This window comes from Balaenoptera acutorostrata, chromosome 9 (genome assembly GCF_949987535.1).
Source record: "Balaenoptera acutorostrata chromosome 9, mBalAcu1.1, whole genome shotgun sequence".
Taxonomy (NCBI): domain Eukaryota; kingdom Metazoa; phylum Chordata; class Mammalia; order Artiodactyla; family Balaenopteridae; genus Balaenoptera; species Balaenoptera acutorostrata.
The window spans coordinates 44,916,877-44,930,303 of record NC_080072.1 but is presented as its reverse complement, the minus strand read 5'-3'; the positions used below and the strand labels follow the sequence as shown (position 1 = coordinate 44,930,303).

The 13,427-nt window shown below is 44.2% G+C and overlaps 1 protein-coding gene across 2 annotated transcripts in view; it reads left to right on the top strand.

Annotated features, from left to right (window-relative positions):
* PARVA (parvin alpha) overlaps window positions 1–13,427 on the top strand; it is a 182,649-nt gene that overhangs the window by 92,846 nt on the left and 76,376 nt on the right. For both annotated transcript variants that reach the window (XM_057552591.1, XM_057552590.1), the window contains exons 3-5: window positions 9,173–9,262; window positions 9,343–9,413; window positions 12,232–12,334. In XM_057552591.1, the coding sequence (XP_057408574.1) occupies window positions 9,173–9,262; window positions 9,343–9,413; window positions 12,232–12,334 (264 nt within the window). The remainder of the gene's footprint in view (window positions 1–9,172; window positions 9,263–9,342; window positions 9,414–12,231; window positions 12,335–13,427) is intronic.

The window sequence follows — 13,427 nt, the reverse complement described above, 5'->3', positions numbered from 1 at the left end:
CAGGTCTTTTGTCTCCCTAGGTAGGTTTATTCCTAGGTATTTTATTTTTTTTGTTGCAATGGTAAATGGGAGTGTTTCCATAATTTCTCTTTCAGATTTTTCATCATTAGTGTATAGGAATGCAAGAGATTTCTGTGCATTAATTTTGTAACCTGCAACTTTACCATATTCATTAATTAGCTCTAGCAGTTTTCTGGTGGCAGTTTTAGGATTCTCTATGTATAGTATCATGTCATCCGCAAACAGTGACAGTTTTACTTCTTCTTTTCCAATTTGTATTCCTTTTATTTCTTTTTCTTCTCTGATTGCCGTGGCTAGGACTTCCAGAACTATGTTGAATAATAGTGGTGAGAGTGGACATCCTTGTCTCGTTCCTGATCTTAGAGGAAATGCTTTCAGTTTTTCACCATTGAGAATGATGTTTGCTGTGGGTTTGTCATATATGGCCTTTATTATGTTGAGGTAGGTTCCCTCTATGCCCACTTTCTGGAGAGTTTTTATCAGAAATGGGTGTTGAATTTTGTCAAAAGCTTTTTCTGCATCTATTGAGATGATCATATGGTTTTTATTCTTCAATTTGTTAATATGGTGTATCACATTGATTGATTTGCGTATATTGAAGAATCCTTGCATCCCTGGGATAAATCCCACTTGATCGTGGTGTATGATCCTTTTAATGTGTTGTTGGATTCTGTTTGCTAGTATTTTGTTGAGGATTTTTGCATCTATATTCATCAGTGATATTGGTCTGTAATTTTCTTTTTTGGGGGTTGGGATTTTGCATTTCCTTTTGACAATCTCACCCAGAAGAAAAGTGAACCCACGTGTGGTAGGCAGGGGTGAGTATTGAGAACAGAACCCCTTAACCAAGGGTCCCCTTAACCAAGAAACCTGTTATAGGCAGGATAATGGCCTCCCAAAGAAATCCATATCCCAATCCCTGGAATCTGTGACTATGTTAGCTTACATGGCAAAGGGAAATTAAGGTTGCAGGTAGAATTATGGCTGCTCATCATAGAATTATGGCTACTCATCAGCTGACTCTAAAATAGGGAGGTTGTCCTGGATCATCCAAGTGGCCCAGTGTAGTCATAGGGTACTTAAAAGTGGAAGAGGAAGGCAGAAGAGGAGGTCAGAGTAATGCAATGTGAAAAGGATTTTCACCCCCCATTGCTGGCTTTGAAGATGGAGGAAGGGGGCCACAAGCCAAGGAATGCAGGTGGCCTCCAGAAGCCAGAAAAGGCAAGAAAATGGATTCTCCCCCAGAGCCTCCAGAAAAGAACATGCCCTGCCAATGCCTTGATTTTAGCCCAGTGAGACCCATGTTGGACTTCTAACCTACCAAACCATAAGGATAATAAATCTGTGTTGTTTTCAGCCACCAAGTGTGTGGTGCTTTGTTACTACAGCAATAGAAAACTAATACCAAAGCCCATGATGTAAAGGCCCCATCAGGGACAGTGGATAGATAGAGTTTCCAGAGCAGTTCCAGAGAAAGCATTAAAGACACCTTCAGTGACGGTTATGCTAGTGGGACAGACCTCTTCTTGGGAAAGCAGAAATGACCTTGCCCAGCATACTTAAGTTATGAGGAAGCTCTGTCTTCTCATCTCAGCCCTGGAAACAAACCAAAACACCAGGCAGTTTCTTCCTGGAAACAAGTTCTCACTTGGGAATGAGTACAGCTTGCACTTGTAGGGCTTTGAAATGGTCTTTGTGCTTTGCCTCCTGTGCAAATGCTTCTATAGGGCTCAGCTAATGTTGGACAAATTACCACTCTCTCCTTGGTGATGGGAAGAAACATATGTCTCTTAAAATCATGGATTTCCCCCCAGTGAACACTCTATTTGGTTAGAAAAATAGCAAATTTGGGTTGATTTTTTTTAATAGACTTTTTATAATACTTTTGGATTTACAAGAAAAATGCAAAGGTAGTACAGATAGTTCCCATATGCCTATGCCCAGTTTCCCCTCTTATTAACATCTTACATTAGTAGGGTACATTTATTATAATTCATGAACCTATATTGATATATTATTATTAACTAAAGTCCATCGTTTATTCAGATTTCTTCAGTTTTTACCTAATGTCCTTTTTCTGTTCCAGGATCCCATGCAGGATACCGTATCACCCTTAGCCATCACATCTTCTTAGGCTTCTCTTGGCTGTTACATTTTCGCAGACTTTCCTTGTTTTTAATGACCTTTTCACAAAATTTAACTCAAAATGATCACAGACCTAAGTATAGAACATAATGTATAAAATTTACAGAAGAAAACATAGCAAATCTATGTGATTTAGGGGTTTGGCAGTGAGTTTTTACATATAACACCAAAAGGACAATCCATGAAAGAAAAGTTGATGTTGGACTTCATTAAAATTTCTACTCTGTGACAGATATTGTTAAGAAAATGAAAAATGTATGGTCTGTATCTAGATTAACTTTTGCAGATGGACGTCCAGTTCTAGCACCATTTGTTGGTACAACTATGCTTTCTGCATTGAATTGCCTTTGCTCCTTTGTCAAAGATCAATTGACTGTATTTGTGTGGGTTTGTTTCTGGGTTCTTTATTCTGTTCCATTTATCTGTGTGTCTACTCTTTTGCCAGTATCATGCTGTCCTGATGACTGTAGCTTCATGGTAAGTCTTGAAGTCTGGTAGTGTCAGTCCTCCAACTTTGTTCTTCTTTAATATTGTGTTGTCCACTCTGGGTCTTTGCCTTTCTGTGTAAACTTTAGAATCGGTTTGTCAATATCCACAAAATAGCTTGCTGTGACTTTGACTAGGATTACCTTGAATCTGTAGGTGAACTTGGAAAGAATTGACATCTTAATACTATGTCTTATAATCCATGAACACTGACTATCTCTCCATTTATCTAGATCTTCTTTGATTTCTTTCATCAGAGTTTTGTAATTTTTTGTATATCAACCCTGTGTACATTCTGTTAGATTTATATCTTAGTGTTGCATTTTTGGGTGCTACTATAAATGATATTGTGTTTTTAACTTCTAATTTTAATCATTTATTGCCAGTGTATAGGAAAATAATTGACTTGTGTATATTAACCTTCTATCCTGCCACCTTGTCATAATTACTAATTGGTTCTAAGAGTATGGATTTTTTCTGTTTCATTTTGTTTTGGTCAATTCTTTGGGATTTTCTACATAGTTAATCATGTTATCTACAAACAAAGATGGTTTTATTTCTTCCTTCCCAATTTGTATACCTTTTATTTCCGTCTCCTGTATTATTGTAGTAGCTAGAATTTTTAGTATGATTTTGAATAGGTGTGGTGAGAGGAGACATCTTTGCCTTGTTCCCCATCTTAGGGTATAAGTATTCCAGTTTCTCACCATGAAGTATGTTAGCTGTAGTTTTTTGGTAGATGTTCTTGCAGGTTGATTTTTCATATAGAGAAAAATTGTTGGGATTTGCCGAGCAGACAGTGTAGTTGTCTCTAGCTGCAAGAACTTCTGGCGGGGGGCCCTTGAGCCATTTAGAAATTAAGGGAGCTTGAGTATCTTTTACGAGGGCCAGAATTAATCATTGGAGTCCTGATAAGGATCTAGAGCAGCCTACGTATCTCACTGGGGCCCACTTGCACTGAAAGAGAAAACATCTTGCTTATCTTCTTGCCCTCCCTCAGTATGTTGTTTGGGCTTTTCATCTGTAGACACGGGGAGCATGCGGGGAGCACGGTCCAGGGCGTGCTGGGGAACAGATGAATTCGCAGCCCTTGACACTCTGGACCCCACCTACTTATCTGCCTCTTGTTCTTCCCCGCATTTCCCCTGTGTGCGCCCTGCATTCCCGGTGCTCAGACATAATCATGACTCTCTCAACACCTGCCCTGTTGGTCCACACTTTGCTGTTTATACACAAGATGTGCTTCTTGTGGGGCACCTGTGTCAGATGAAAATTTAAGTTTTTCAAAGTCCAGTTCACCTGTCCCCCTTTCTGGGAATCCTTCCCAGTCTTCCACATCCAAAGTTATCCTTGTTCCCCCCGAGCTCCCACAGCCTCTAGTTACATGTCTCTCACCCCTGAGTGCAACATACTGCCCATTGTGTTTTTCTGTGCCTGCCCCTCCCACCACCTGTGAACAGATTGAGGCAAACTCATGTCAGATCCCCAAACCCTTATCCCCAGTGCTGACCCAAGGTCTGCTTCAGAGGAGGTGCCTGGTAATGTTTATTGGTTGAAGGAATGAAATTACTGGCCTTGCATAAATAGACCCTTTTGTACTCTTAGAAACCTCTCTCCATTCTTCTCACCATAGTTGTTTTCTACCTGGTGTTCACTGAGCACCTGTATATATATTCTGGAGTGTAAGAGATGCCTGCAGCTATTCAGTTTCTCATGGAAAAAAAGGAAAAGGAAATTACTATTCATCGCACCCGTCAACTTTATAATCCTGGTGTTCCATGTACTAGTTAGGTACCTAGAGGCACAGGAGGCAGAGTGTATACTGGAACAAAATGAGGGTTCTTTCAGCAGAGAAAAAAGCAAAATCAATATTGGAGAGGAAATCAATAGTGTCAGCTATACCCTTGGGTTTTTTTGTTTGTTTTTTGTTTTGTTTTAGTTTTTTTTTTTTTTTTGATGTGGACCATTTTTAAAGTCTTTATTGAATTTGTTACAATATTGTTTCTGGGTTTTTTTTTGGTTTTTTTTTTTTTTAATGTTTTGGTTTTTTTGGCCACAAGGCCTGTGGGATCTTAGCTCCCCGACCAGGGATCAAACCCACACCCCCTGCATTGGAAGGTGAAGTCTCAACCACTGGACCGCCAGGGAAGTCCCTATACTCTTGTTTTATACAGAATTGTTTTATACCGAGCTTCAGAGAGGTTAAGTCACTAACATAAGGTCCCATGGCTGATAAAAATAGAAGTAGGATTCAAAATCTAGCTCTTTCAGACTCCAAAGCCCATCCGTGTACTTTTTCTGCTGCGCAGCTGGGTGCAGAGTCAGACTGTGTTTCCCAGAAAAGCCAAGCCCCCTCTCTCATGGTGAGCACTTCAGGAGTTGAGGCAATCGCCCTGCGCTCCCAAGCCCGACCTTCAGCTGGGCATTTAATCTGTTCATTAAGTTATGACTAATGGCGTCACGAGACACCGAGGGCTGCACATTCAGACCTAGTTTTAGATTGTCAGAGGCGGTTCGAGGGATAAACATCATATTCATATTCTATGCCGAGAAAATTCAATTGCAGCTCTTTCTCTTTCAGAGCACAAGGATGGCGAGGGGCTTCTGCTGGGTCCTGCTTTGGTTTAATAGAAATGAAACCTCCAAAGCATGCGGGCTGTTTTGGGAATGTGGCCACTAATGCAGCCCCGTGGGGCGGGGGCCAGGCCTGAACCGGGCAGTTTGCATATTCACTTTTACAAACAGTTGGCTCCGAGTCAGCAGTTAATGGGATGGGAATGATGTTCCTGTACCAAATCATTTCCTGAAAAAAAAAAAAAAATTTCCAATTGCAAACATATCTCAGCCTTTCTTCTCGGGTTTGTTTTGTCTCTGTGAGTGAATTAAAGAGGCAGGGCAGAGGGGAGTGTTTCTTACTGGGGATTTTTCATCTGAAAACATTTTTAACAACGATCTACACAGAAAAAGAGATCCCGTTCAGACCCACCTTTATATTTGGCTGCAAATATTGCATTTCTAGTCACGCGTTAGAGGTGTAAATATCTCTATATTCACAAATTGGCTCTGGCTGTACAACAGTCTTTGGACAGAGGCAGCTTTTTTCTCTTTACAAAATGTATGCTGGAAATGCTGCCCTAGAAATGTGCCCACACACGCACACACAGGGTCAGGCCAAAATACAGTTTTTTTCCCCTAAGGACAGGCTGAAATCCTTCTTTACATCCTATACACTGCTTTGCTAAATTGTGCTTCAGCTTACAACCTGTGCAGTGGAAGGGTGGTCTTAACAGTTTTTTTCATTTATTCAACAAATGTTTCTTGAGTGCTTACCATTTTAAGTAATAATAGCAAATAATTACATAGCTCTTACTAGTACCAGACACTCTCTAAGTGCTTTACGTATATTAACTCATTTAATCTTCTCAACAACCCTAGGAGGTAGGCAATATTATTATCGTCCCCATTTGCAGATAAGGAAACTGAGGTATAAGAGGTTGATGAACTTGCCCAAGGTCACATAGCTAGTAAGTGATAGAGCCTGGATTTGACTCTAGGCAGTCTGGCTCCTCTTTGGAGACTAAGAGCAAACAAAAGAGAAAAAGTGCCAGTCTTCCCACAGCTTACATTCTGTTAAGGGGGGATAGCTAACAAACGTAGAAATAATAGTTATTTCAGATCGTGATGAGTGCTATGGAGAAAATACAATACAAGAGGGAGGCAGGGGGCTAATCAGAGGGTCCTGTAGGTCTTAGGAAGGACTTGGGGTTTTATTCTGAGTATGATGGGAAGCCACAGGAAGGCTTAAAGCAGGAGAATGTATGATCCTGTTTATATCTTTATAGATCATTCTGATTGTGCTATAGGAAGTAGACGGGGGCGGGGAAAATGCATCAGAAAGCAGTGGGCTGGTTAGAAGGTGGTTCTGGTTATTTAGGTGAAAGATAATGGGGACCTGAACCAGGATGATGGTGGTGGAGCTGGTGAGAAGTGGTAGGAATAGGGTCTAGGGTCCTGTTTTGATGGTGGAGCCCACAAAACTTGCCGATGTATTGGCTGCAAATGGTAAGGAAAAGAAGTGAAGGGTGATTCCTCAGATTTTGGCTTGAACCCTTATGCAAATGGTAGTGCCATTTACTGAGAAGGATAAGAGTAGGGGATGAACAGGTCTTGATATAGTGTTGCTATGGCGAGGGTGAGGGTGCTGAAAATCACGAGTTCTGTTTTGGATGTGTACATTTGAGATCTCCACTAATAGACATAAGAGGAGACATTGAGTTTAGAGCTCAGGGTCAGGCCTAGGCTGGAGATTTTGTTTGTTTTTGTTTGTTTGTTTCTGGGTCTTGTTTTAATAATGGCTTGACTTCTGTTTTCACAACCCAGTGATGCTGGGTAAAATAAAACCAATAGAGAATAAATTAGGTCAAACTTGGTGGCTTTTGTACATGAAAAATATCTAGGAAGATGCTTCATTTTTATCCTATCCCTGATTCTGTTGCCTTGAATTCACTTTTAGATAATTAAATCTTATTAATTTTAAAAATATATAATAAAGCATACATCAGGCTGGAGATTTAAACATGGGCATCATTTGGATCTATGGGATTACCTAGGACAGCGCCATCCAACTGAATCTCCTGTGAGGAAGTCTACATTCTCACTGTCCAATGTGGTACCACTTGCCCCATGTGGGCCATTGAGCACTTGAAATGTGACAGGCGCAACTAAGAAACTGAATTTTTAATTCATTTAAATGTCAGTAGCCACATGTGGTTAATGGCTACTGTATTGGACAGCACAGACCTGGCCGGGGGTGGTGGTGGGGAGCGGACACGGGAAGGAGAAATAGATGGCAGCGAGAGCTAGTCTCTTCAGTGGCCAGTAAACCCAGTCTCACACCCACACTGAAACGTGACTTTATTTCCACTGCCCATTGCTTGCGTAGCAGTGCTTGTTAAGTTGTGGAAATCTTGCTTCTTTGTAAGAAACAGCCTGGAAAAGAAAGCAAACTGCTAGTCCTAGGAGGAGTGCTAGAAGACATTATAGAGTCTAACAGGAAGCAGTTGTTCTTCGCTGGAAAGCAAATGCAGTCCTATACCTGTAGAATCATTTAAACCTTGAAGGTGTCACTTACATTTTTCAGTTATGTTTTATGGGGGTGGGGGGAATTATATAGAGTGGTGGGTGTCTGTGGATTTGGAGATTCAAGATGGTGACTGGCTGATATCCCATATGAATGTCAAGATCCCACAGCAACAGAACTAAATACCAGCTTCATAATGCGAGTTGTGTCCTTTAGGGCAGAGTGGGTTTCACTCCCTTTCTTAGGCAATCTCGTTCCCTGTCCAGCTGCAACAATCAGTGAGTTTGCTAATATGAAAGAACTCTTTGTAAGCAACTGCCTTGTGCTTAAGAGTTCTTGCAAGTATATGCTGGCAATCGGTGAGGCCATAGTCCATAAAAATAAATAAAATGGAAAGATGGGACATTGCTTTTACTAAAGGTTGATTGCAGCTGCCATATCAGCCCTTTTCAGAGAAAATGGTCATTCTGTGCTTAACTGGTGCAAAGTAATCACTCAAACTGGAATTGAGTAGAGGTGAGGGGATTTGAGCCACTGCTTTTAGGAGAGGTAAAAATCCAAGGTAAGTGCTCAGCAAGGCTCCATCACACAACTGGTTTTGTGGTAGGGATTTTTATTTTTCACTAAGGCTTCATGTGAGGGTTCAGTGCATGGAGGGAGCAGGCTGGAAGTCTTTAGTGGTCATGGACCTCTTGTTATTTTTCTTGAGAACAGTGGGATCATAGGTTTCTAAGATTTGGGGAGTAAGAAAGAACTTACTGGTCATCCTGCCCAGCTCTTCATGTTCAGCTGAGGGAACGGGCCTGGAGAGGTGAGGTGCCTGGCCACAGGGCCCATGACTCCTTACAGCTGAAGGGACAGGTCCAGAGCCCAGGGAGAGGCCAGAATGAGGTACTCTCAAGCAGCAGCTGGGGCCAGGTAAAGGAGGGAGGCGGGATAATCAGAAAAATACTCAGGGAAGCCGAATCAGGAGAGAAGTCAGAGGAGGGTTGAACTGAGGATGGAAATGATCTACAACATACATGTAGCCTCAACGTGGGGACCTCGTTCATCCAGTCAACAAAGAGTTGTCAGGCGCACGCAGCACCAGATGGCAAGCCCTGGAAGGAGGGACAGGCAGGAGGCAACGACAGACACTTAAGAGAAAGTGCAGTGTCCACCTCACTTCTGTTTATCCCGAGATCATTTCCGAAAGGAGGCAGATTTCTGTGCCCTATTTCTCCAGGAAAGCGAGTGAGGTGATGGTCAGCAGAGGTGAGATGAAGGGGACAGTTTGGTCCTTTTTAGCAAGGAGAGGCAGGAATCGGATGCAGGCTGAGCCACAGCTATAGGCTAACCTTGGTGCTTTTATTTCTCAATCCACATTGATACACGACTGTTACGAGCCCCACCCCTTGTTGTCTGTGGGCTACAGTGTGACTCTGTGCTTCCTTCTTGCAGTGTCAGAGCTTCAGGAGGAGGGCATGAACGCCATCAACCTGCCCCTCAGCCCCATCCCCTTCGAGCTGGACCCTGAGGACACAATGCTGGGTAACGGGGTCTCTTGTTCTCTGGGTTAGCCTAATGCCGTCAGGTGGGACCACCCCGCTGACCGTCTTTTCTTTTTAAAGAGGAGAACGAAGTGCGAACAATGGTGGATCCCAACTCACGCAGCGACCCCAAACTTCAAGAACTGATCAAGGTAAGAGGAAGTTAGAAGGGGCTTCAGGTGCCTCCCAGACTCAACAGGTGTCTCTAGACCACGCACCCTGTGCAGGCACCACACGAGCCACTGCGGAGAGAATAGAAAGGCATGGCAGTCCCTGCCCACAGGCAGCTCGCGGTCCAGTAGGTGGACATCGACAAGTTAACAGAAGTGGGACATGACAGGTGCCCAACGAATGGCGTTGACCATAAGCACCGGAGAAGTTAGCGCAAATAAGTTCCCATTTGCCAGGATCCTAGAGCTCACACAGTCCTTTCACCACTTTTCTCAAGGACCCTGTGAAGTAAGATCTAGTAGCATCCCCATTTTACATATGAGGAAACTGAGACTCAGAAAAGCCAGATGGTTTGTTTATGGTCACAGCTGAGTGGAGGAGATGGGGTTCAAACAGAAACGAATGAGATGAAATGAAATACTGTGCATAATGTACTTGGCACAGTGGCTGACTCATGGTCACCCTCAAAAAATGTTCATTTCATCCCCCTTCTGATTCCTTGTCCTGTGTCCTTCTTCTTCAGCTTCTTCAAGCTGCACTTAGAACAAAAAGGCACTGGGTGCCAGAGTGATTCGTTCAAAATGCAAATCTGAATATATCATTTTCCTGTTCAAAACCTGTATGTAGTTTCCTAAGAACTGCAGGTTGAAGCCCACAGTCCTGGGGGTGGTGTTTGAAGCCTCCATGCTCTAGCTGCCTCTTTAACCTCAGATAATCCCTGCCTGGCAACACAAGGACACCACATCTGTTCGCCTTGGCTCCCCGTACGCACCTGCGCACCGTGCTTGCTTCGCCCTGCCACCACCAGGCCTTTGGTCATGCAGTCCCTGCGCCCAGGGGCTCTACCTGCTCTTCCCCTGAAGCCAAAGTGGGGTCACGTCCTCCAGGAAGCTTTCTCTAAACCCCAGGGCTGTCACTCAGCCCCTCTGTGTGCTGCTGTGGTTCATGCATTTAGTTCTGTCACTGTAGTCACCACATGGTGTTACAACTACTCATATACTTCTCTGTCTCCTTCACTAAATGGTGAGCTGCTTGGGGTTAAAGATTGTCTCTTTTTTTCATCATTGTACGCCCAGGATCCAGCACAGAGTATGACATACAGCAGGTATTAATAAATGCTGGGTGGGTAGATGTTGGATGTATGGATGCATGCATGGTTGGATGGATGGATGGATGGATGGTTGAGGGAGAGAGGGAGGGAGTGGGAAGGAAGGTAGGGGAAGGGGAAGAGAGGGGAGGGAAGGAGAGGGGAAGGAAGGAGGGAGGAAGGGAGCAAGGAAGCTCCTGCCTTAGGACAGTAGAACAATGTGCTTTGAAGGCACAGGGCTCCAGACAGGGATGGAAACCTAGCCCAGCTCCCACCTGTGTTGTAAAGGCAATTACCTCTGCCAAGTCAAAGAAGTCAAACACAAAAGATGATGTTCCATATAGGTGAAATGGTCAAAAAGGCAAAACTGTAGTGGTCGCCTGAGGCCTGTGATCAGGGCAGGGGACGGAGCACAAAGAAACCAAAGGACTAGGGCTAGGGAACTGTTCTGTGTCTTGATTGTGGTGGTGGTTACACAACCGTGTACAGTGACCAAAACTCATCAAACTGTGTACTTAAAATTAGTTAATTTTATTTTATATAAATAATATCTTCATAAACAAAACAAGAGGTTAAAATTAAAAAGGCAATGGCCTTGTGCAAACTTCAGTTTCCTTACCTGATGCTACCTGCCTCTCGGGTGTTGTGTGGATTACTTGGGTGAGACATCACCTGGAATGCCTCTGCTGGATGCCTGGTGCACGGAGGACTCCCAGGGAATGACGGAGGCCAAGATACAGACCAGGCAGGAGACTGCACAGCCCCGCTGAGAGGGAGCATGGTGCAGGGAGGAGAGCATGTGCTTTGGAGTGAGGGGGACAAGAGTCCGATTCCTGTCTCCGCTCACAGTTAGCTCTGTCCTTGGGCAGATACGTTTACTTCTGTGTTTGATTTCCCCTCCTGAACACAGTAACCACCTGGTCAGATGTCACAACAGGAGAGTGCTTTATTTATGAATAAAATCTGCCCTTACTGACCGTTTGGTCCGTGCCGCATGTAATTTTTTTTTTTTTTTTTTTTTTTTTTTTTTTGGCTACTCTGCACGGCATGCGGGATCTTAGTTCCCTGACCAGGGATCGAACCCATGCCCCCTGCAGTGGAAGCACGGAGACCACCAGGGAATTCCTGTAATTCTTTTCTACCACCTAGTGTGGGAGGTATCTTCAACCTCAGTTATAGAGGTGGGGAATCAGAGGCTCAGAGCAGATAACTAGCTTGCCTTAGATTCATAGGTCACAGAGGTACACACACAGAGATCCATGGATGACAGAGGTACACACACACACACACACACACACACACACACACACACACACACACAGATGTCCATAGATCCCAGAGATGCGCAAATTAATTAGTAGGTAAAGTGGGGTTTTCAACCTCAGTTTGCATAACTCCAAAGCCCATACTCTTGCCGGTACAAAACCACACAGCCAAGCACTGTGCAAACGTTGCTTGCCATTCGGGGAAGGAATGGTAGCGGCCAGAGGTATTAGCAGAGACACGGGTGCCATCGGCACTAGAAGAGCTCATACCTGAAAGTTAACAGGGCCACTGGGGCTCCCACTCACAGCTTGTCCACATACTGGGTCATTTGGATAGTTCTGTTCCTTTCAAAATCTGAAGTTCATTTAAATTTTAACTGTCCAGGATGAGAAAGCTGTTCTATAAGAAAATACCCCATGACTCTTATTCTCTCTCTCTCTGTGTAGGTATTAATTGACTGGATTAATGATGTTTTGGTTGGAGAAAGAATCATTGTGAAAGACCTGGCTGAAGATTTATACGATGGCCAAGTCCTGCAGAAGCTTTTTGGTAAGAGGAGAGTTGAATATTGCAGTGGGTGTCTTTAATCTCCTAGTTTAGAGTTGTTCTCCATCCACAGCAGTCCACCTGGAATGGAATAGGAATGGGTCCTGCATGGGATAACAGATCAGTTAGATGTCCTCTTGGGATGTTTTACATGAACGCATTGCAAAGGGCGTCTTTGTGACCAGATGGGGCTACTCCCCTTCACAGCCGAGGGTCATCAGCGTGGAAAGACTCCACCGTACACTGGAATACGTGCCTCGCCCTCTCCAGAAAATTGTGCTCCTGTGACCTCTGTAGGTCTGTTTACATGTGTGTGGAGATGCATGTATGTGTTTGTGTACCGCTCTCCTATGGACCTGTGTGTATGTGTGTTTGTGTGTGTATGTGTACCTCTGTGATCTATGGCCCCGTGTGTGTGTGTGTGTGTGTGTGTGTGTGTGTGTGTGTGTGTGTTCCTCTGCGTATCTCTCTCTAGGTTGGTGCAAGTATGTGCTTTATGATGCTTGGCCCCTGTGCATCTCCAGGTAACTTGCGTCTGGAAGGGTATGTGTCCCTGTACCCATTCATAGCCGTTGTGTGAAAGTGTGGAGGAAGCGGGGACAGGAGACTTCAGGGTGAGCTTGGTGATGAAAGGACAGATTCAACTTGACTGGATTTGGACTTCCCCTCTCTGCGCCCCACTTTCTCTCATCCTAACCACTGCCCCAAGTTCTAGACTTTCATTCTTAGCTGCCCACTCCACTCGGCACCTCCACCTGCGTGCACCTCACGCTGAGCTCATCCATTTTCCTGAAGATGTTCCTGCCCCTCTGAGTGACTAGAACCCCTTCCCCTCTTCCTTGCCCCCCCATGGCTGTGGGGCGGGGCAGGGGGGTCTCCAAGGCCCGTTTCTTGCTCAGAATTCTCTCCCGCATCCCTCCTCCCTGCAATTTTCACTTGTCTGAACTGTTGAAACAATTTCCCAGCTCACCTCTTTGCTTCCCATCTCAACTCCTCCAACCCGTTCCCCACACAGCTAGCTGAGGAATCTTTTTCAATTGCAAGTCTCATCTTGCCAGTACTCACTCTCCCCTACCTGTGGGACAAAGTCCAGGCC